Raw genomic sequence first — 24,311 nt, 5'->3', positions numbered from 1 at the left:
GAATGATTAGGTTTTTACCTGATAAGATAAGAACCTGCTTACCGAGAAGGACTTTTCTTAAATCATAGACGGACAAACAACTAGAAAACACGACAAGACTTTATATTTTATCAGACAATAAAACAATGCAGCTTACCTTAGGTAGGGTGTATTTGGGGTGCTAATACCTTTTTATTATGTAATCAGTCCCCGTACCTAATCCCTGAGACCAGTTAGGGTTCCTAGTAACCAAAATACTAGGTGACGACTCCATTTTTATTTTTTTTTTCTAATAAAAGACAAGAATTTCTTGTCTTTCTATATTTGCCAGATAAATAGAAAATAATATATATAAGAGTAGATATTTTCACCGGGACGCCGCATTATGTGGAAGGGACAATCTTATATATTAATTTCCTTCGTTTTACAATAATACACAATACCATATTAGATTTCTTTACATCAAAGTTTACCGTCAGCTTGAGTCATAACCCTTACATTGACATTATTACACAACAACAACTTTTACTAGCATCAATTTTCTTTTAGTTAAAGTATTATTTATTTTATATGACTCATTCCCAGTCTTATAACTTAGTCAAATCTTTAATTTTATTTAATATGCTAATATTTTCCACATTGCATTGCATATACAACTTTTCATAATTCACAACTGAATTACCACTTAATTTCCATAACTACCTTGAAATTTCTAAACACACTAAGTCAACACAATATATTATAATGAGTATTCATGCACTCAATAATTTTTATCAATATCAATTTTAATTCTTTTAATTTTGTTTTTACAATAATTAAAAATTAAATTATACAAAATTGTCGTACCATTAATATGCGAACAACATCCGATACTATGAACACGTAATAATATAAAATATGAAAAGTATAAAAAATTTAAGGGCAATGAAAATATAACTTTTAAGGTCTAAATTGTACATCATCATTGTTCACTTACATCCAAGCTGTGTAAAATCTCAAAAATCAAATAAAGAAAAATTATAACACAACATAAACAAGGGATAATTACATTAACAGTGCACCAATTTTACTCCTCCTTATCAATCAAATGCATGAATTTTATTTTATTTTTGTTTAAATACACCAACTCAATTAAGAATTCTAATCAAGCACTTAATTTCATCCAAACTCTGTTAGTTACTCCTTTCAGTTTTCATCAGTAAATAAACTTTTTTTTTTCATTTTAGAACACCATTTTTCAAAAATCTCATACAAAAACAAGCTGATTCCTTCTTTAAATTTAAATTTTATTCAAAATATCCATCCCCATAAATCGGGAGTAATAACCACTGGCCAGGAAAGGTGCCTTGGGCTCTGAATTCTCACAACCACGGAGATAGCTTTCAGAGACCGTTTACATATATAGAATTATAAATCCATAAGCATACCAAGATGGATGGTAAGCAACAAAACGTTGTGTACGCGTCTAAATCTTGATCATCTGTATCATCATTATATGATTACAAATGAAGCTCCAAGCATGTCTTTGGCTTTATTCAAATTAAAGACGAGGTTTCACTGAGGTTTAAACTTATGGACTCGGGATTCATGGGGTAGAGATCATGGGCAGATGTAGAGGAATTTCCAATCCATGATTTATCAGATGGAGGAAAGAGGCCTTGCGTGCTGTTTAAACTCTGGTCTGTGACCTGCTGATAGTGGCCTTTGACACGTTTGGACTGTAAATCATTATCATAAATGCTAGGATCTGAGGTCACCTCCGGGATGCTGGTCTGTCCTTCAAGCATGTTCAACACTTCTGACATTGCAGGCCTTAGAGATGGAGATGCATTGGTGCATAAGAGAGCCGCTTTGATCATCCTCTCAGCCTCTTCCTTGTTGAATTCAGACTGCAGCTTTGGGTCCCTTATCTCCATTAAATTTCCCTTTTTTTGCAGTACATGGGCCTGTGACGACAATTTCAAAGACAAATAAGAAGGAAGCTAAGATATTTGACCAAGTGTACCATGTTTTGCATTGAGAACTGATGCCTCACGCGTCATTAATTCAGGATAGCAACAGAAACAGACTGACGATGATTTACCCAGTCAAGAAGACAAACATTTTCGTTCTCTGGCCTGTAACTTGAGTTGCTCTTTCCACTGACAATTTCTAAGGCGACAACCCCAAAACTATAAACGTCTGCTTTATCTGTTAGATAGCCCCAAAGTGCATATTCTGGAGCCATATATCCTCTGAAATATTTTATTTTTTAAAAAAAAAAGCGGAATTAGTGCCCTTCAGAGACTTGAGGAGTATTACTATCAATAAACTTCAGGAATTAAATTAGTCTCAATACAACTTACATAGTTCCAGCAACTCGAGTGCTAATATGAGTGTTCTCCTCTTCATTGAGCTTAGCTAGTCCGAAGTCTGATATCTTGGCATTTAGATCTTTGTCCAGTAATACATTTGTAACTTTGATGTCCCTGTGAACAATCCTGATTGCTGATCCTTCATGGAGAAATGCTAAACCTCTGGCTATGCCAACACATATCTTATATCTTGTTGGCCAATCCAGCATCAGAGCACTTGTTTCAGAACCTGCTCCTAATAGGATTGTTGATAAGATCATTTCATGTTTGCTAGTTGATGCAGTGTTATAAAAAATATTTTTTACTGGAAATTTATCAACAAATGCTACTATGGTTACCAAAAAGTGCACGAGAGAGGGAGTTGTTTTCCATGTACTCGTACACCAGAAGCAACTGGTCTCCTTCAATACAGCATCCATAAAGCCTTACAAGATTGGGATGCTGTAAACAAGATATCATGCCTATTTCGTTCACAAATTCACGGTTTCCTTGCCTGGATTTAGGAGATAGCTGCTTAACAGCAATAATAGTACCGTCTGTTAATTCACCCTGCATAGGAAGTCAATCACGCATCTAAATACTATAGTGTTTTTGGGGCGGATTCACCCATGCATGATTCCAATACTAAAATTGTGATAATATGAAAATTCATTAGATGAAAAACCTTGTATACGGATCCAAAACCACCCTCTCCAATCTTGTTTTCTGAATTGAAATTGTCTGTGGCCGCTTTTAGCTGCCTCAAGGTGAAGGAACCAGTTTTCAAATCTAGCCCTTTAAGCTCTGCACGTAGCAGTTGGTATGGGAGGATGACAGTCAGGAGACATATCGTGAAATAATAGAAATCCTTGAAAATCATATATCCATGCACTACGCGCATTATTTAGAAAATTAAGAGAAGACCCAGTGTGCGGAAATGTCTGATTTTACGATACCTCGTTCTCTTGTGTATTTGTCTCCGTAGCAGAGCTTCCAATAAATGACACCCATCACCAAGAAAATAAGAAATACTGCTGAAGTGACAACTCCGATCACAATAGGTTTCTTACTTGTTTCCTCAGGTTCTGATATTAAATAAAATTGCAAACGCAAAGAAGGCTAAACATCCCATCAAATGGATAATAAACATTAGCGCTGTAAAGACACCCGACCACTATAGCACAGTTCAATTCTCACCTTCACAATAAGTTCTGTAACCTGAAAACCACAGATCACGGAAAGATTCTTAGATGGGATAATGAAGTGAGTGGAATAAGCTTACAGTTACAGTGACAACAAAAATCAGGCTAATCACTTATGCAGATTGGTTTATGAGACACATCAAATGTGTTCAATCTCATCAGTTAGGGGAGGAAAAAAAACCCAGAAAGCTCATAAAATTGAAATAGAAATGAATTCAATGGTGTCCTTCTACTGTATAAATTAAACTCCTTGAAGTCTGTAAGTTTCAAATGAGAGGCAGAAAAAGAACATGTAACATACCTGAACATACGGATATAGCAGAAATTATAGGACCATAATTTCCTCTTTTTGGAATGCTAGTAGTGCCTTTTCCAGCCCAGTATAATCGGATCTCCAGGGTACGGTCTGTCACGGTGGTGTTGAACGCTCTTGTGAAATTTTTGTTAGATCCTTTGGCTTCCTCTGTAAAGTTAAAATCCTTTTGCACTTGTATTCCCTGGAACAAAGTTTCCTCCTCAAAAGGGTTCCTTTGAAAAGAAAAAAAAAAAAGACATCCACAATCTCTCCGCAAGGAAAAGGTAATTAATTACCTGAATGTAAATATCAAAAACGCGCCTTGCAACTTTGTTGTACAGTTTTTCATCTGTGAATTGTATCTCAGCAAAGTGGAGTCTGACAGTGTAATTCCCATTTTCTAGACAATATCCATAATAAGTGATAGACAGGGGAGTTTTACGTGCTGTTGCATACAATCCAAAGTCAACCAGAGAAATATTAGAATTTGATTGAAGCGTATATCTGTTATCATTGAAGTTGTTATCACCCATGAAATCTCCTGTGCTGCTGAATCCCCAGTTTGATCCTAATCTATAATAACTCCTTGCAGCAGCATTACTTTCACTATCTTGATCACCTTCATACAAGATCCTCCCATTCTTTACATCTTGTCCACCACAGTTTATATGGAATGAACGATAATCTGCAGCGCATAAAACTAGTATACCATTAGACATGTTTCAATTTTACTTTTTGTCATACTTATAGAAGCATATCAATGGGGAATGAGTTTACTTTCCTACAAAGCTTAAAAACTATGATTAGTCACTGGTCAACACTTCATCAAGTGGCTTGCCACTGTCAGATGAGTTCAACTCAATGAATGACCTTCTGTCAACTTTTGGTTTCTGATGGTGAAACCAGTGGTGAAGTTCTACTTCAGACCACGTTTTGATGTATAAATTTTCCAACAAAGTGACCATGAATTGACCTTATTAGTTTTTCTAGATAGAATCTAATTAAAAAGCTAACAATCATCAATGTCATTCAAACATTGAAGTACACAAATAAATATGGTACATCGATAAACTTTAATGGCACACTCGGATTTTATGAAGTGCGCAAGTTCTTATTATGAAAAAAATAAAATAAAAAACCATACATTTTGGGCACCGAGATATCTCTGAGCATGGAAGAAGATCGCTTCTGTATATCATGGAAATTATAGTATGTTAGAATAATAAATGGTTTTGTAGATTGAATTCTAAGAATCAAAACATGCTTAAAAAAACTGTATCACTCAAGGAAAATATTCAAGATGTGTTTGCTCCTTGAAAAAATGATAAGCATTATACTCTGAGCATAAATTAATTCTGGATATATATCTATTCTGCTTAGGTACGTAGGATTTAAAGATGTAGTATAGTTTATTATTTAGTTACAATATCAAAATATGTTTTGTCTGAATTCCACGTTCATCTGAAGTAATTGTGTCTGTCTCTGCAACTCTGTACTCATGATAGCATATGTTATCGCAAATAGGTACAAGATCTTGCTAGTACTCCATAGAGGAGTTCTTTTGACCCTGTGGGATTTTTTGAAATCACATACAGCAGAATCTCTATTGCTAAATTTCATCTCCAGAAATATAAATACGAAAAACATTGCAGTCCACAGAGTATAAAAGAAGAGCCTTACAATTTATTATTACTGGACGAGCTTCGAAACCAGTTTATATTATTCCTGATTTATAAACTCAAATCATTCAGTTTCAAAATCACCAAGAATATCCCATTTCAAAAATTTATGAACATCCTTACTCGTTACTGCTGTTGCATCTTGGTGCCCGTGAAAAGTTATTGTACGAAACATCGCTGGAAAAGATCAAGAAAACCATAAATCTAAATACAAACTTCCACAAGGTTAACAAATAAAGAGAATATATAAACTTCACGATGCAAGCGCTAGAAATGCACAAGCTTTCATATAATGGTTTTTCTTTAATTGATGGTGATGGCTTCGATGACTAAGATTTAATTGTTTTTAAGGGAAATGGTTTATTAACTTTATTTAGAATTGATACGCAAGAATTGGTGGATTATTTAATAGGTATCAATCATAGTTTATCAGTTTTATTGTTAAATTAAAAATTTTAAAAAAATTATCTTTTTATATAATTGCTGAAAATTAAATTGTATTAATTTAGATTCAATAGGTTGGAGCAACATGTATACCCTAGAGGAATCAGGTTTAAAATATCCCCATGACTACGACCGTATATATAAGAGCAGGCTATATATAGTGTCTCTATCATAGGCATCATATGATCCAGCTCAAGCCAGCTATTAGTAGTTAATCAGGAGTTGGTTTAAGAACAAATTATTGTTGTGATGGCGAATTTAAGAACCCAAATAGATTTGTTCAAAGACTATGGATACAACACATGTGATAAAATAAGCTTGAGGTTACAATTCATTACTTTAAAAGTCAAAGAAAAAGAAATAATTTGCTAATTAATGTTTCTTATACAAAACATAACATGAAGGGATTGAAACTAATATTTAGAATTGTTTCTTATACAATTAAAGTGAAGAAAGAAAAAGAGAGAGCCTTGATTGAAAATCTATGAGATCAAGGCAAGAATTATTTTAGCTTGATGACAAATTTCTTCCAATATGAGGTGAATGATGCAAGAATTAGAACTATAGTATCTCTCGTATAATTAGTGTTTTTCTTTTAATGGTTTATTAGGTAATATTTATGATGGTAGTTTGGAAGGGGAAATATTTATTTTACTTGGAATGTTTCTAGTGTTTATAGAGTTGCCACTATTGTAAATTATTTTTTTTTGATATTTTAGATAATTTTATAACAAAGTTTGTTTTCTTTTCTAGCTATTCAACCTAGACAGTCAATCATTAACTATGTTAGTTATCTATTGTTTTTTTTCTCCCTCTATCACTTCAACATAGACATTGCAATTCCACATAATTACCAATGTTTGAAAATATCAAAATATCCATAGCAAGACAAACAACCCACGGAAAAAAATTAGAGAGTAAATGATTTTCTCATATAAATGCTACTAGGGATTGATAAAAAGACCTATATGCATAAGTATTTGTTTATTAGCAACTTAGATTGTCAACATCCACAGAGAAATATTCATATTGCTTGATGAGAAAATCAAAATAGGTTACAGAAGGTGGGATTGAACTCACAATCAATTCATTCAAAAAGTTCATAGGTGAGTATAGACTACCAGAAAATTAAAAAATATAAAAGGAAACACTGACAAAAAAAGTTTGTCAGTATATTGCAATGATATTTAACAACAGAATTTTTTATCCTTGTATCCATTGGTAAACACTGACAAAAAAATTCCCTTAGTATATACCAAGGGAATTACAATGGAAAAATAAGATATGAAAAAAAAAGCTAAACAATATGATGATGTGTAACTTTTACAGACCATATTACCGGTGGAATTAACCCAATGTTAAAATATGTCTATGAATATGTCCACAAACAAATTTCTTTGGTATATATTGAGGGAAGGAATACCAGAGGATATTACAAAGGGATTCAAAAAGGCAAATCATATGGTGACATGATATTTTTATTGAAAGAATGACCAACGAAGTTGCTAACAAAATAATTATGTTGGTAATGTCATCGATGATATTTAATTTATGACTTGGCGAACGACTTTCCTCCCCCTCTCTCATTTCTCTTTCTTCTTTATGCATTTTTTTTGTCACAAATAGCCACCCCCTCCCTCCAATTTGAACACAATTCAAACTCTCACAACAAATCCAACCACCACAACACTTAGTTTGTCAGCATATGTGTTCTAATTCAAATTTTATTGTGGATTATCCACTTCAAGTAAGCAAATTTACCCTTTTTTATTTGAACTCAATTTTAAAATGTTGATTTTTTATATATTTTTTACAGTTTATGTATTTTGTTTGGGTGTGTACTTGTTTTATAGTTTTTTCTCATACAAATTTGTTAAATAGATTTATGATTTATACATGTTAGGGCTTGTTTTAGATTTTATAAAATTATATTTGTTTGTAACTCGATGAAACTTATATCGAATTTTTGACATAGGTGTTTTGTGATGAAATAAATAATGGCTTATTTGACGAGTTTATTTTATATTTTATCAATTTTATTGTCTATTTGAAATTTTTGGTAAATGTGTAAAAATTTGAATTAATGTAGATAATTGATTATGAATTAAGTTCTATTAAAATAGATTGAATAAGTTTGCGATAAATGAATTTTTTTGCAAACTATTTAATTAACATAGTTTATTAATAACTTTTGTCATCATTATTTTATATAGGTTTGATATAAGTAATGGATGGTCATTCATGTATGTATAAAGATTTACCCCAATAGCTGTGGAGGATGAATTATTATAATGGGGTTCAGAGTTTTATTAATTATGCCAAATTTAATCCAAGAAATATTAATAGAGGGGATATTAGAAGTCTATGCAAGAGGTGCAACAATAAAAAGTTTCCCGATCCAAATATTGTAACGATGCATCTTCTACAAAAAGGGTTCATGTAGAAATACTTATGTTGGTATGTACACTAAGAATCATATGTTCTTCACGATATAGTGGTACAAAGGACGGTTGGATCAACTTCTAGTTCTAGCAATTTGTATGGAGTTGTAGATAACAATAATAATCCTTATATGAATATGGTTATGGATACAATTAGAATGAATCAAGGTCATGCCGGTCAATGTTCAATCATAGATGAAGAATCTAGTGTAAACACAACCAAATGTTTTGATTTTTTGAAAGATTCTGACGAACTATTATAGGATAGTTGCACAAATCACATTAAATTATCGGCTGTTACACAGGTGTTCAACATCAAGTCAGATCATGGATTAAGTGAGGCTGTTTATGACAAAATTGTCGAATGAGTAAGAAGCATTTTACCTTAAGGAAACAGGCTAAAAGAGAATTTTTATGTTGCTAAGTCCATGATGAAACCCCTTAGTCTAGGATACTAGAAAATTGACTTGTGTATAAACTTCTGCATATTGTACTACCTTGAAAATACAGAGTTGACCAAGTGCAGAACATGTCAGCATTCTCGTTATAAGCTATGACTAGTAGAGGTTATTCATGTCACCAAAGACAGTAATATATATAACATGACACCAATCATATGATGTGATAGATAAAGTGATGGTGTACCCTTCTGATGGTGAAACCTGGAAACACTTCAACAATGTTCTTCCTCAATTTTTAGTAGAGATAAGGAACGTGTTTTGGGTTATGTACATATGAATTCAATCCATTTAGGTCATTTGTTGGTCTTTATTCTAATTGGTCGGTGATACTCATGGTTACAAGTTTCCACTGGAGATGTATGTGAGGCCAAAGTTTATATTTTTATCTAAAGTCATACAAGGTCCTAATAGTTCAGGTTAGAATATAGATGTTTGTCTTTGACCATTAATTGATAAGTTGAAGTAGTTGTGATCATTCGGGGCTGATTTATGATGTATCGAGGAAACAATTTTTTTTTATGAAGGCAGCTTTGATGTAGATTATCAATGATTTTCCAACTTATAAAATAGTTTCTGGATGGAGCATGCATGAAAAACTATTATGTTCATTCTATATGAAAAATAACAAGGCATTTATGTAAATAAACGATGATAAAATGTCTTTTTTTTAATGCCATTAGCGGTTCTTGCTAACAGATCACAAGTTCAGAAAGAACAGAAAAGACTTCTTGTTGGCAGAGTTTAAAGGGATGTTGTATCGTCACTTCTTTCAGGTGAATAATTGTATAACATGGTGTTAAAGTACAGTGACAATAAGTTTGATTTTCAATTTAGTAAGTAGAAGTTTTCTGGTTTTGGTTTGACCTATAATTGGGTAAAGTGAAATATTTTCTAGGAGCTTTCTTATTGAAGATCAATCTTCTTTGTCATAACCTTGATGTCATACATATAAAAAAGAACGTGTTTGAGAATATTTTCAACACGGTTATGGATGTAAAGGGGAAGACTAAGGACAACATCAAGATTAAAAGGGATATAGATTTGTTTTGTTATCATAAATATATGAAGTTGATTCATGTTGGGTCATAGGTCGCAAAGCCTAAAACCAATTTTGTCTTAGACAAGAATGTATAGTTACTTGTCTACCAATGACTTAAAAGTCTATGTGTTTCCGGATGAACATGCCTCGAGCATACCAAGCTTGGTGAATTTGGAGGGTTGTAATGTATGGAATGAAAAGCCATGACTGACATTTGTTTATACAAACACTCATTCCATTAGCTTACTAGATTTATTGCCAAACGGGATATGAAATGCACTCATGAAGACCAGTTACTTTTTTAGAGATATATGCTCCAACAAGTTGGAGACATAATACATGGAGCGGCTTGAAATGAATATCGTCTATACAATATGCAAACTTAGGATGACATTCCCTCCATCGTTTTTCAACTCTATAGAGCATCTATCCTTACATTTATCGTTTGAGGCAAAAGTCGAAGGCCTAGTCCAATATAGATGGATGTATCTATTCGAGATGTTAGGTTTACATATACATCATAATTAAAATTTTATCATCTTTCTTTGTATATTTCAAAACATTCATTTAATATCATGCAGATACTTGTTTAACCTTAAGAGAAAAGTAGAAAACAATGTATATGTTGAGACTTCGATATGCGATGCCTATATTCTTGAAGATGTATTAATATTTATCTTATATTATTTTTAGCCTTAATTGAGAACACTAATCAATCTCATTCCAAGGAATGACAATGATAGAGAAGTGTCTTCGAATGAGAACTTGTTAATATTCTTCCATCATAGACGACACATACCAAAAAATATTGAGTGAAGATATTAGTCAGAAATAGAATTTAGACAAGCACATAATTATGAGCTATTTAACTGCGATGAACTGAAACATTTTATTCAATAAGTATACTACTTATCATGTTTTTATTTTCAAACGAACTATCTCTTATAATATCATAAACTAATACATAATTGAATTCCTCATAGGCAACAACATCAATATTTATTGTCGTAAAACTCATAGCTCTGACTAAATCCTAAATCTTTTGATTACAAGATGAGCAATTTTCCATAAGATTTAGAACAAATGTAAGCACTATTTAATTATTCTTGTCAATCAGGATAATTAATTTGATTACACATTTCTCATTAAATATTCATGGTTGTACTTCATTTACCAAGTTTATCAATTGGGAGGGGATGCTAGTGTTACTTTGTCTTTACTAAGTCCAGATCCTAAAAGATAGGTGAAGTGCTACAACATGAATTCTATTAATGGACATGTGTTTGATACTAAAGAATATGGGTAGGGTAGAAACACATATAACAATGGGGTTTGTGATAAGAGATCAACTTTTAATGAGTTTGAAGTTGACTACTATAGGAAGTTGAAAGATATTATTGAATTGCAATATCATAGCGAGCATAATAAAGTATTTTATTCAAATACTATTGGTATGACACCACTAATAGAGGAATCAGAGTAGATTCTCATCATGTTTGGTCAAAATTAATTCAAAGGCTAGACTCCGTAATGTCGATGATGTCTTTGTTTTTGCCAAGTAATGCCAGTAAGTTTATTACACATATACTCATTCTTTTAGAAAGGATTGTTCAAGAGTTGATTGGTTATCTGTAGTGAAAACTAAACCTAGGGGTCATGTCGAGGTTGCTCAAGATGACAACGATGAATTAATTGTGGGAGATAATGTCTTTACACTTGGAGAGTTAGTTGATCTATATTGAGTTGCTTTGTCTAATTACTTAAGAAAAAAATTCATATTTTTGCATCGCCGAGAATATTTTTATTGATGTTGATGTTGAGGAATTGAATGATGTTTTGAGCTCTAGCGAACATACACAAGTTGATGAAGATGATAGTGACGAAATCAACATACAAGATTGCGATGGAGATAAGGATGGGTCAATTGACGAAGAATATGAGAAATTTTGATAAATTTACACAACATGAATGTGTAATGCCACGAAATAAAATATAATATTTATGTATGAAATTTACTTCAATGTAATGACAATGTTGTTAATTTATTATTGAATGACAATACAATATTTATTTTATTATTGTGATGTGAACTGGTGTTATTATGTTATGTGTGCAACTGTGAATTTAACTATTTGGAGGATGTATAGATAAGAAATATAATACAATTTAGCATCAGATACTGTTTTAAACCAATGAAAAATACCGATAGACTATACATTACATACAAGTATACCAACACAATAGAGACCATTAGAACTGTTTTCATTCACCTTAACATTGTTCACGGTATTCATTACATATGAGTATACCTACAAAATGTGTTTATCGGTAGATTACAAAGATACTGGAAACTGTGCCCCCTTCACCCTAGCACTATTCACAATGTTCATTACGTACGGGTATATCGATGATATATTTCAAAGACTATGAGAAATGTTCACATCTTAATGCGGTGATAATTAATGATCTTTTGACTATTTATTTCCCCCATGAAATCTTAATGCGGTGATAATTAATGATCTTTTGACTATTTATTTTTCCCTTATGAAATCACCGATGAAATGAAAAGTTACCAATAATATGTGGAGGGCTTTTTGAATATTTTCATGCAAGTTGAAAATTTTCTATTTGATTTTACAAATAAAATTACTGATGAAAATATCAAAAGTATTAATATTTAATTGCTCATTGGTAATCCCATCATTAAAGACTAAAATAAAAGACTGGAATCATGATAGATGAATAGATGAGGCTTCATGTTTTTCTTTCTTCTTTCTTTTTCTCTCACACACCTATTTCTCTCTCTTTATCTTTTCCTCTCTCTCTCCTTCTCACCTGAAATCAAGCATTATCTTCTCTTCTCATCCTAATGTATGTTGTCTTTCTTCATTTTTCTTCTTATTTTTCTTTTTTAAGGATTTATTAACAATGTCTTTTCTTCTTTTTTCTTTCTTTTTAATCAAGAGCTAAAATAAAGCAAGTCATTAAGGCAAGAATTTTTCATTCCTTTTTATCCTTTTCTGAGTTTTTTGTTTTGCAATGTTTTTTGTTTTTTTTTTTGTCATTACTTTTTTTTCAATTTTTTGTTCCTAATAATTTTATGAATTAATAAATCACATGAATTTTAGTTGTTATTGAAATAATTTTTGCATTATTTTGTTGAATTTTAGTTTACTTATTCAATTTGGTTGTTCAATTTCAATTCAATATGTTGGTTTAATTTGAATTGTTATTTTGAATTTATTCCATTTAGAATAATTTTTTTGTAAATTTAGGATTAAAAATATTATCACTTAGAAATAATTGTGTTGAATATTAGTTGTTATTGAAATAATTTTTGGATTATTTTGTTGAATTTTAGTTTTTTTATTTTCACTTTTGTTGTTCAATTTCAATTAAATGTGTAGGATTAATTTTAATTATTATTTTGAATTTTTGTAAATTTAGAATAATTTATTGTAAACTTATGATTAAAAATATTAATACGTAGAAAATGAAAATTTTCCATGAAATTGAATTATGCTAAATTGTTAGAATAAATTGAATAAACTCAACTGGTTTGAGGCATATATTATGTGTATTTATAGGTTTAAAAATTTTGAGTAGTCTCCCGTATAGGGAAGATGCTGCTAATTTTTTTTTAAATAGGAATCGCTGCTAGTTCTTCTAGAAGCGATGCTGATAACCATGAGTTTTTAAGTGTCAACCAATAACATACACCTAAGGCACAAACATCGACTCATACACAGGCTTATCGAGTGCGATGCTGTAATGTTGAGGGGGGTCCCTTCACAGTGAGATTTATTTACCCGCAAGTACGAGGCTTAGTAGAAGGATGACCTTTTAATGTAAGTTTGTTTTGCTTTCACAATGAGATGTTTAATAATTTTTGAAAAAATAATATCATTTAATGAATGTAATTTTAGGTTTATAAACATAGAGGTTGTGAGAACAATAACATCGGCCTTTAAATCATTGATGGGAATCTCATTGTTTCAATGAAAACAGGTTTTCAAACATCTTGAATGGAAACCTCATATTGATGCATGATTTTCAAGGTTTTCAAATTTAGATGAAGTTTTTTGTTCAAACACATGTGTAGAGTGATGACCTTTAAAAAGGTTGTAATAGTGATAGCCAAGCTCAATACTAGTGGTATATTGGTTTTTAATTAATTTCTTCTTAAGTTATTATGTCTTTGAATTTGATCATTTTCTTTTCAAGGATATATATATAATAACCAATTGAATGAGAGATATGGGGACGAGCCTTTGACCCATCCAGATATCGATCTAGATTTGTGGTTGGAGGGAGGATCGTTCGATGGACCTAATAGAAATTAAGTGTATGGACTCTCTAAAACTTCAACCAAGAACTTGTGGACGACCCGTAGTGCTTTAGTCGTTAGATGCTCGTAATCAATTCCAAGCAGTCAAACTCTGGAGTTCGCAGCAATGTTAGACCAACGAAAATAGGATCGAATGACCCATCTTAATGATCAATATGAACGACTCACTACTGGTTATGAAGAACTTCATTGATTGGTAATGGAGATAAGATCATAGATGACTGGTTCATGTGCACCCCCTAATTAGCTTAACGGTTCCGACAACAACCTGCCCCTTCCTCCTACAGCGTCACCTCTATTTTAGATTTATTATATTCTAACATACTAATTTATTTTATTTTAATTATTTTTCTACTTATGATCAATATATTTTTTAAGAAAATATTTTTAAAATATTACTGACGGTACAACTCTATCGGTATATTTCAGAAAGTTGAACAAGAATTACTGAAATGCTACTATTATATTTTTCTACTTATGTTCAATATATTTGTTTAAAAAATATATTGTTAAAATATTACCAACAAGGTCATCGACAGAACAACTCCATCATTATATTCCAGAGAGTTGAAAAGAGTTACTACAAATACCACTATTATTGATGGGTTACCAACAAAACTAACCGTCGATATATTTCAGAAAGTTGGAAAAGAATTATTACAAATGTTATTGTTATTGTTAACGCATTGACAAAATTATAAATGGTATTCTGTCGGTGATATCTTATATTTACCGATGAATATACTAACAAAATAAAGCAGATAATTGTTTTTGGCATGCTTTGTCCATATGTAAATCCATCGGTATATTTATTACCGACGGGCTTACTAGCAGTCCATAAATTACCAACGAGAGTTTTTTTGAAGGATCGTTTCCATCTGTGTGTCTATTGATAACATATGTACCGACAGACTACTAGTATAAAAACCGACATAAATTTTTATTGGTAAAATTGTTAAATCTGATAGTGTTCCATTAAGAAAAATATATCTATAAGTTGTGGTTCTGAGTCTATCTACTCATTAACCTCCTGTGAGCATGAAATATTAGCATAAAATGAAGTATTAGTAGGTAATGTGTTAGCGGTTGCAATTTAAAGTGTTTTTTGCTTGCAAATACATTAAAATAATATTTTTTTATTTTTTTAAAAAAGTTTTTGATATTATCACATCAAAACTATCCAGAAATATATAAAAAAATTTAAAAAAAAACATTTTTAAATTTGTTTAAAAAAAAAGTATCAACCGCGTTTCAAACACTGAAGGCAGTGGAAACACATAGGTCAAAGATAATAGGAAAGTGGGAAACTGGGAATGAACTTGTGAATGAATGCAGTGCTGTCAGTGCAGAGAAGACGATAAAAGGAAGCGATTTTTTTTTTTAAAATCAAAATTAATGAGTTGCAGCTTGAACTCTCAGGTTATATATATTATTGTGTTTCAGAGCAGAGAGGTCAAATCTCATATTTGTATATTCAGTTTAAGTGGCTACTTAATCTATGTATTCTTCTTTTTCTTTGGTTTTTTAACTGGTTGTCTTCAGTTTTCTTTTATAAGAAATTGGAAATGTCAATCAAGAAGAAAAGTTTATCTGAGTTGAAATACTGAAAAAGAGAACTTGAAATCATACGGACTTACAGGCATTAGTCATGGATCATCAAGGAAAAATGGCAAAGCATATCAATATTCAAATAAGTACTGAATCCAATGATGGGTGTAATTTAGGAACCTACAGATTTTGGCTGTTTTGGAGGAATGAGTCTGACACTGTTCCAGTCAGCTTGTTGCCACTCAAAAACCTGGTAAGAACCACACTCAAACTTTCAGCATAATTTATTGCGCCATCCTTGATAAGATTTCAATAACCAAATTTCAAATTATCAGACTTTAACATTGCTCACGTAAACTGTCGTCGTATTGTAGTAGGAGGAATCTCCCCAACCAAGTTGTTAAAAGTTAAGTCGCTGCAAGAAATTACAGCAAACGAAATTTTAGGCTTCAGTCTCTGAAGAAGATTTTACATCTTTGTAAATATAATGGCAATAAACAGGTGAAAATATAAATAAATATGTATATGTCTCTTAATTAAAGGTTATTAAATTCTTTGAAGTAATCCTCTATTTATTTTCTTCCTTGGAGAGTTGCAGTTGCTTGAAATCACTACCTTCTCATAGGAGCTCATCGGTTGTGAAAATAAGTCAATGTTATGTTAGAAGCTAGTTGTGATTCTTCTACTCACTCTAGTAGGACTTTACTTATTATATACCCAGGATTATATATTAATGGAGGACCTTTAACTTATCCTAACGACCTGATGATTCAGGCTGTACATGGAGATCATAATGAAAAATGTGGCAGAATTGAAATGTATCAAAAGAAATTCTATGTTGCTTAGCAGCGGATGTAAGTTCACACTTACAGTGTTGTTTCCACTTTCCATGCGTTTTCTGGGATTGTTCCATTTAAATTGATGTTCCTCAGAACCCTTGCAACAAGTTACAGGTTGGTTAAACAGTTCTGAACAGAACATATCCTCAACTTTACTGTGAAAAGTTATGAAGCAGTTCACATACAAGAATTGCCTTTCAATCGGCGAGTTAGGTAACTGAAACTCTGGTCCAGGCATATCAGCAATCCTCCTGCAGAACGGGTAAGAGACCTTGAATATAAGTTAAATGTTCAATTTCCTTCATTTATCTCTCTCTCTCTTCCCCTCTCTCTTTCACACACACAAAGAGAATTCTTCAATAATTAATACAGCAGGAGGTATGCAGCACAAGAAAGTGGTTTTACTCACAAATCAGACAACTTGTCCAAATGAAAAATTTCAAGAGGTATGGGTCCTTGCAATCCAGTCGCGTACAATTCACTTCATTAGTCACGAAAAGAACAAAAAATCTCAATAAAGTGTATCATTTTGCATTAGAATGAATTAAGATCTTGTGAAGATAAACATCTCACAGATTTTGAAGTTGAGTCCAGCTCCCAATGAACTCGGGTACGGTGCCATTAAGATTATTATCACTTACGCGACTGCACATTGAATATGTTAAATCATCGAGAGAGAAAAAATGTGTTTTAAGGAAAATAAGTGAGGGCTTACAAATCCTCCAAGTCTTTTATCTGCGCAAGTGCCTCTGGCAAGGTCCCCACTAACTTATTGCCGGAGAGTATCCTGCAATTGTTCATTCACGGCATCAAAGCAAAGATTTCAACTAATGAAAACGAAATCTCTAGCAAGTCTTCAAAATGAAGAATTTAGTTAAATGTCTTACAGAGTTTTTAAGTTGACAAGCTTGCCAAGCTCAGGCGGGACAACACCAGAAAACTGATTTGATTCAAGGCTCCTATATTTTATAATTGCATTTGATAGAGTGAAATAACCATTAGAGAACAAAGTAAACTAGCATTGCTTGCAATATTCGAATAACTCAAACTAGAGGTAGAGCACTATAACAGATTCAAGCCATACAAGTAGGTGAGGGCAGTAAAACTTCCCAAGTGTCCAGGAATATTTCCTGACAAGCGATTTGCAGTAAGCGAGCTGTATAAGAGGTTAGTTGTGTTAAGCTCACTCTTAGATAGAAAATAAGATAAACCCAGATGAGGGGTGAATTTATTAATGAGCTTACATGGAAGACAGATATTTCATCGAAGCCCATTCCACCGGAACTGTGCCGTATAGATAGTTGCGAGCAAAATCTCTGTCATAGACAATGTTGTTGTATAAAAATTGCTCCAAAAATTAATATAAACGCTTGAAATTTTAATATAAACTGTGACAGACAATGGCAAACTCATAATCACATAACATCTGATGAGTATTAATTATCATCGAGGCATCTCTCAAGATTCATAATCATTTAAAGGATTCAGAATTGAGGCCTCGAAGCAGAAGCATGAGCCAAATATATATGTCCTTAATTAAGGGTTCTTACATTTTTTTGACATAAGTAAGGTTGGCCAATTCCGGAGGAAGCCTGCCTGGAAGACTGTAATCTTTGAGCTGGCTTTATTGCAAGCAGGAGAGAGAGACATCATTGGTCACAGTTTAGGAAAGCTAAGATATATATATATATATATATAACAAAGAAAAACATAAAAATGTAAAGTAATTAAGAGGCTTACAATGAAGTAATGTGACAGTAATTATCATCAGTGATGCTGCAGTTACATTCGATGGTGCTGTTCCCTTCCAAGTTTGGTGGAGCAGAAGTCAGTACTGTCTCAACGACTCCACTCTGTTGACAACGATCGACGAACTTCAAGGATAGTTGGCCATCCTCGTCTACTGCCTTACCGATTTGTCTTAACGCTTCAACTGGTGGGGTTTTTTTTTTAAAGAAAAAAAAATAATTCATGAGGAATGTGCACTATTCAAAACATTCTCAAATAGATTATTATTAATAATAATAGTAAATAGATTACGATTATACACACACTCCCTCGACCATTTGAATCAAGTTAATTTATCGTCCTAGTCAAACCTTAAAATTATATTCTTTTTAGTTTTTTTTTTAATAAAATCGTTTGCAATTAAAAAAAAATTAAAACGATATTATTTTAAATAAAATTTAAAAATAAAATATTATTTGTTAACTCAATTGCGTTAACTAGATTTAACTATATTAACTTTTAAATCAATTTAAAATAAAATGCAATCTAAATTAAACTCTAAATTGATTGGGAAGTTTAAATATTATATTGTTGGATTGGTGGATTATTACTATAAGAATTTGTGATGTATAAATATTATTTTATTGTTATTTATACCTGTAGATGTATCTTAATTGGTATGATCAAACGAAAGAAAGAAATCATGAATTTAAATTCTACAGTGAGTATGTCATTTCTTAAAAAAGAATTAGATACAAAACAAAATCACAACTTTTTAGGTGATATAAATGAATCTAATTATATAAAACAAAACACTCATGGAAGCTATTTTGTGTTATATACGGCCAAAGATATATTTTACTGTTTTTCAAGCAATTACAAAGTTTTGGTTATTGTTGTTTAATTGTGCGAGTCTCTTGAAGTTTAATGCAAGAAATACAATTAGTAAACTATATTCATATCATTTTATATAATAATAATTAATAAGAACTAAAGAAAAACGAGGGTACTTCACTAACCCCTCCTCACAAATCAATTTTAATTGGAATAATGATTTTTTATATATAATTTTATTTTTATTTTTCAATATTAGATTTATTAAAAATTAAGTTTTATAAATTTTTTTAATTTTTTTCTATAGGGTTATTTTATTTTCATGACCTAAACCATGAGTTTTGTAGATTAATTTGATTAACTTGATTTGTTTTGTTATTTTTTTAATTAAATATTATTTTTCCAGTTACTCCATCAATATTGAGTTAATTGAAATTAGATTTCATAATTTGTTTTATTTTTTATAAAGTTATTTTAACCTTTTGACACAAGTTTGAAAGGTTAACTCGAGTTGACTTAAGTTATTTTTTTTTAATTTTATCCTCCAATTAACATTGAATTTACTAGGTATTGAAATTCATAATTATTTTTCTATTTGCTTTTTATAGGGCTATTATGGCCTTATGACATGTGTCTTGGATTTTACTTTTCTTTTTTTAATTGAATTTATTTTTAATTGCATCCTTCAATATTAATAATTAATCTTTATAATTTTTATAAATTTACTTTTCATTAAATTATCTTGTCTCATAACCCAAGTTTGATAGGTTAATCTAGGTTGACTGAAGTTGTTTTATTGTTATTAAATTTTATTTTTAATTTCACCCTTTAACATTTGACTGATTAAGAATTGAGTTTTATTTTTCTCTTATTTGTTTTTTATAGGGTTATCACGGTTTCATGACTTAGGATAGAGATATGACAGGTTAATCCAAGTCAATTTAATATGTTTTTTTATATTTACAAAAAAAATATCATCTTAAATTTTTTAAATTAAACTATATTTTTATTAGACCGAATTATATTGAGTCAATTCCGATATTATTAATTTCTTTACATTCAAAATTTTTATATTCGACATCGCAGTATAACAAGACACGATAATCCGGTAATAAACTATTAAGTTAAGGTGCATGTTGCCTGAACTACATTGGATTGGATCTCATTCAATCTAGCTTGACAATTACAACCAGATATTAGCTAAATTACTGTCCTTACCTATTAAAAAGTTTAGAAGACACGTACAAATAAACAATCACCTCAAAAGACAAAAAGAAAACATAATTTTTTTTTTCAAAAAATGAATAATCAATAAATAAATATAAAACATAATCTTTTTTCAAATAAATAAATAAATAATTTGAGCTTCTCTAATAATAAAAAGCCGATATAAGTATAGTTAGAAAAGGTCACAAAAATGAGATATGACTAAGCCCAACAAGGGTCCAAATATTGTTAACCTGTTAACCAAATTCAAACAAAGATGATATACTAGGAAGTGAAGGGGAAACTTTCATCTGGCCCAAATGCCTAGTTTTCACCCTTTTTTATTTTATTCTCGTTCCATCATTTAGTATAAAGTCGAAAATATAATAATTAAATATATGTCGTAATTATTCTTTAATTTTAACTTCTAAAAAATTCCTTTAATACTACTCTCAAAATAATAATAAGAAGAAAAAAATTACAAAATAGAAGAAGTAACAAAGAATCTAAATTATCTTTAATATTTGTATTTTTTTTAATTTACTATATATATTTTCTTAAATATTATATTTTGAAGAATCTAAATTATCAAACTAGGATTAATATATATCTATAATTACAGTACTTTTTAGTTCCTAACTCATATCTTTAATAGTAAAGTCATTGCATCACAAAACAATAATAAAATATTAAAATAATAAAATTGTTTATGATATTTGGTACTAAAAACATTTAGGATTATGATCAATTGAGTTATTAATTTGTTCATAAAATTCACAATATTTACCAACTCAATGTTGAGTTTGAAAGACTTGCTGTATACTTATAAGACCTCACTGATCTGATCTGAATATATATTACTGTGAAAACAAATTAATACAGTGCTTGGGCAATTAAGTAATTAAGTAGGTAGCTAGGTTGTTCTTACCTTCTCCTGGATGTAGCTCAGAAGCAAGCAAAGTAATAGAGCTCGAGAAACTGATCAATATCACCATAATTAAATATTTTTTTTCAGTTTCTCCTTCAATATTGGTATTGTGTGAGTATTTCTTTACATTCAATTTTTTTTATTTGACTTGTAATGTAACTATTGAGTCAAGGTGTATATATATTGCCTGAACTAAATTGAGTTGAATCTCATTCAATTTAGCTTGACAATTTAAATTACTGTCCTTACCTATTAAAAATATTAGAAGACGCGTACAAATAAACAATCACCTCAAAAGACAAAAAGAAAACATAATCTTTTTTTAAAATAAATAATAATAAATAAATAAAACACATAATTTTTTTTTAAAAAAAATAATAAATAAATAAATTGACAATAAAAAGTAGTTAGAAAGGGTCACAAAAATTAGGTATGACTAAGCCCAACGAGGGCCCAAATATTATTAACCTAGTTATCCAAATTCAAACAAAGATGATACTAGGAAGTCAAGTTCACCCTTTTGTTTATGTTATTCTCGTTCCATTTACTAAAGACTAAAATATAATAATTAAATATATTTCTTAATTACTCTTTAATTTTAAATTTTAAGAAATTCGTTCTAATACTACTCTTAAAATAATAATAAGAAGAAGAAAAATTACAAAAAAGAAGAAGTAACAAAGAAAACCTATATTTTAAGGATTGTATTTTATCTTTAATATTTGTATGTTTTTTAATTTACTATATATATTTTCTTAAATATTATATTATCAAACTAAGATTAATATCTATACAGTACTCTTTAGTTCCTAACACATGTCTATAATAGTAAAGTCATTGCATCATAAAACAATAATAAATATCAATTAAAAAAATAAAATTGTTGATGATATTTGGTACTAAAATTTGATCAATTGAGTTATTTGTTCATAAAATTCACAATATTTACCAACTCAATGTTGAGTTTGTAAGGATAAAAAATTTACGTTGACTTTTGTAATGTATTTTTTAAAAATGAAGTCATGAATATTAAGGAATAATTTAATATATTATTTTTTTAATAATAAAATCAAGTTCATTTGAAAATTAATTACTTTTAAGATTTTTAAAAAATAAAAAACACAATATAATAGGCTATCAATAAATAGAATAACAAAAATGGAAGTGGAATAAAACCACCTTTTTTTTGTTTTGTTGTTTTTGTTTTAATTCTTTTATAATATTCATATTCAATATCCTTCTTTGATTCCAAAACACAAGATAATTTATATCCATATAATATCTAAGATTTAATGGTTGCGATAAAAAGATATTTAGCCTTTAAAGGTTACAAGTGATGATGTTTATGGACAAAAAAAGAAGAAGAAAAAAAGAAAAAACGAAAACTTTATGAGAAGGTACAATGGTCTGATCTGATCTGATCTGACTTTGAAAGACTTTGATAAGACTTTGAAAGACTTGCTGTATACTTATAAGACCTCACTGATCTGATCTGAAGATATATTACTGTGAAATCAAAGAACAGTGCTTGGGCAATTAATTATTAAGTAGCTAGCAAGGTTGTTCTTACCTTCCCCTGGATGCAGCTGATCAGAAGCAAGCAAAGTAATAGAGCTCCAGAAACTGATCATCACCATAACCTGGCAAAGCTGAAAAATCGTTAACATCTTGTGCCCAAAATTGGCTGCAAAAGCTCGAATAAGTTTTGTATTTGTCGTCAGGAGACAGGCAGGGAAGGAGAGGTTAATTTGATTTATAGTTGCCAAATCTTAAAACGTCACATCCATGGGCGTACGTACTTGTATCCTATGTCATTTCTCTGGGGCGATATTTGAATTCAATTTTAACTTTTTACGAACATGATAAGAGATTTATTTCTTTTTAAAGAGTTATTGGTTTTTCCATAGCATGTAAATAGTTTTTTTAATTTGTCAATATAATTTATTTAAAATTATATTGATATTTTATGTTAAAGAGTTTATGTTCAAAATTAAAAATTAAATTCCAACAAAATTTTTACTCCAAAAATAAATTTTTAGTCTAAAATGTATCTATATTATAAATAAAATTCTAACAACCGATTATAAATTATCTGAAAAAATTAAAAATGACTCTATATATGATTTGTAGATAAATATTTATTTGGTGAATCATTATCTTTGATGGATTTTTTTTATTTTAAACTTTTTTAAGTAAAATATTATTAAATTTATTTAACTAACTAGTAAATATAATATCTTAAAATATTTTGTTTTCGATGTAAATCAAGAAGATAATAATACACGTATGAATCTTCACCTCGTATTTTCTTGGGTTCTCCTAGTTAGTTGCAGGTTGCAAGATGTTGAAATTTAAAAGATAAGGAGGCAGGCACGTATCGAGGCATTTGAGCCACCAATTTATTGACTGCAGGCTATTATATATGTTGAATGATCAATGAACCCGACTTGTCAATTACTTTGGTGATTTTTTTTATTTAATTTTAAATTTTATTTTTCAACATTAGATTTATTAGATATTGAATTTTATAATTTTTTTAATTTTTTTATGAGGTTATTCTATTCTTATGACCTGAAACATGAGTTTTGCAGATTAATATGATTAACTTGATTTATTTTTTATTTTTGTCATTGTTTTCATTGAATATTTTTTTTCAGTTTCTCCTTCAACACTAGGTTAATTGGAATTAGATTTCATAATTTATTTTATATTTTATGGAGTTATGCAAACCTTGTGACACAAGTTTGAAAGATTAATTCGGGTTGACTTAAAATATTTTTTTTAATTAATTTTTTTTTAATTTTATCCTTCAGCATTGAATTTATTAGGAATTGAAATTTATCAACTTTAATATGACAATATTATAATTATAATTTTTCTAAATGCTTTTATTTAAAAAAAATTCAAGAGGAAAAAAAATAAAAATCTTAATTTGAAATAAAAAAAAAATATTTTCTATGGTTCTCCTAGTTAGTTGCAGGTTGCAAGAAGTTGAAATTTAAAAGAT

The 24,311-nt window shown here is 30.1% G+C and overlaps 1 protein-coding gene across 1 annotated transcript in view; it reads right to left on the bottom strand.

Annotated features, from left to right (window-relative positions):
- Positions 1–1,228: 1,228 nt before the first annotated feature.
- LOC18103112 (probable LRR receptor-like serine/threonine-protein kinase At1g29720) overlaps positions 1,229–24,311 on the bottom strand; it is a 107,090-nt gene continuing 84,007 nt past the window's right edge. Inside the window, exons 3-26 of the mRNA XM_052445200.1 lie at positions 18,349–18,541; positions 18,159–18,230; positions 17,853–17,924; positions 17,693–17,764; positions 17,496–17,567; positions 17,324–17,395; positions 17,182–17,253; positions 17,018–17,089; positions 16,794–16,859; positions 16,640–16,705; positions 16,122–16,184; positions 15,954–16,019; positions 5,612–5,665; positions 5,490–5,534; positions 4,954–4,997; positions 4,106–4,494; positions 3,816–4,011; positions 3,510–3,530; positions 3,269–3,397; positions 2,998–3,116; positions 2,672–2,882; positions 2,325–2,568; positions 2,063–2,213; positions 1,229–1,925 (exon numbers count right to left, since the gene is read on the bottom strand). Coding sequence (XP_052301160.1) covers positions 1,515–1,925; positions 2,063–2,213; positions 2,325–2,568; positions 2,672–2,882; positions 2,998–3,116; positions 3,269–3,397; positions 3,510–3,530; positions 3,816–4,011; positions 4,106–4,494; positions 4,954–4,997; positions 5,490–5,534; positions 5,612–5,665; positions 15,954–16,019; positions 16,122–16,184; positions 16,640–16,705; positions 16,794–16,859; positions 17,018–17,089; positions 17,182–17,253; positions 17,324–17,395; positions 17,496–17,567; positions 17,693–17,764; positions 17,853–17,924; positions 18,159–18,230; positions 18,349–18,541 — 2,972 coding nt within the window. The 3' untranslated portion in view covers positions 1,229–1,514. The remainder of the gene's footprint in view (positions 1,926–2,062; positions 2,214–2,324; positions 2,569–2,671; positions 2,883–2,997; positions 3,117–3,268; positions 3,398–3,509; positions 3,531–3,815; positions 4,012–4,105; positions 4,495–4,953; positions 4,998–5,489; positions 5,535–5,611; positions 5,666–15,953; positions 16,020–16,121; positions 16,185–16,639; positions 16,706–16,793; positions 16,860–17,017; positions 17,090–17,181; positions 17,254–17,323; positions 17,396–17,495; positions 17,568–17,692; positions 17,765–17,852; positions 17,925–18,158; positions 18,231–18,348; positions 18,542–24,311) is intronic.

The sequence above is a fragment of the Populus trichocarpa genome, chromosome 11 (genome assembly GCF_000002775.5).
Source record: "Populus trichocarpa isolate Nisqually-1 chromosome 11, P.trichocarpa_v4.1, whole genome shotgun sequence".
In the NCBI taxonomy this organism is placed as follows: domain Eukaryota; kingdom Viridiplantae; phylum Streptophyta; class Magnoliopsida; order Malpighiales; family Salicaceae; genus Populus; species Populus trichocarpa.
The sequence above is the reverse complement of the archived record's forward strand: the minus strand, read 5'-3'. Positions and strand labels throughout refer to the sequence as shown.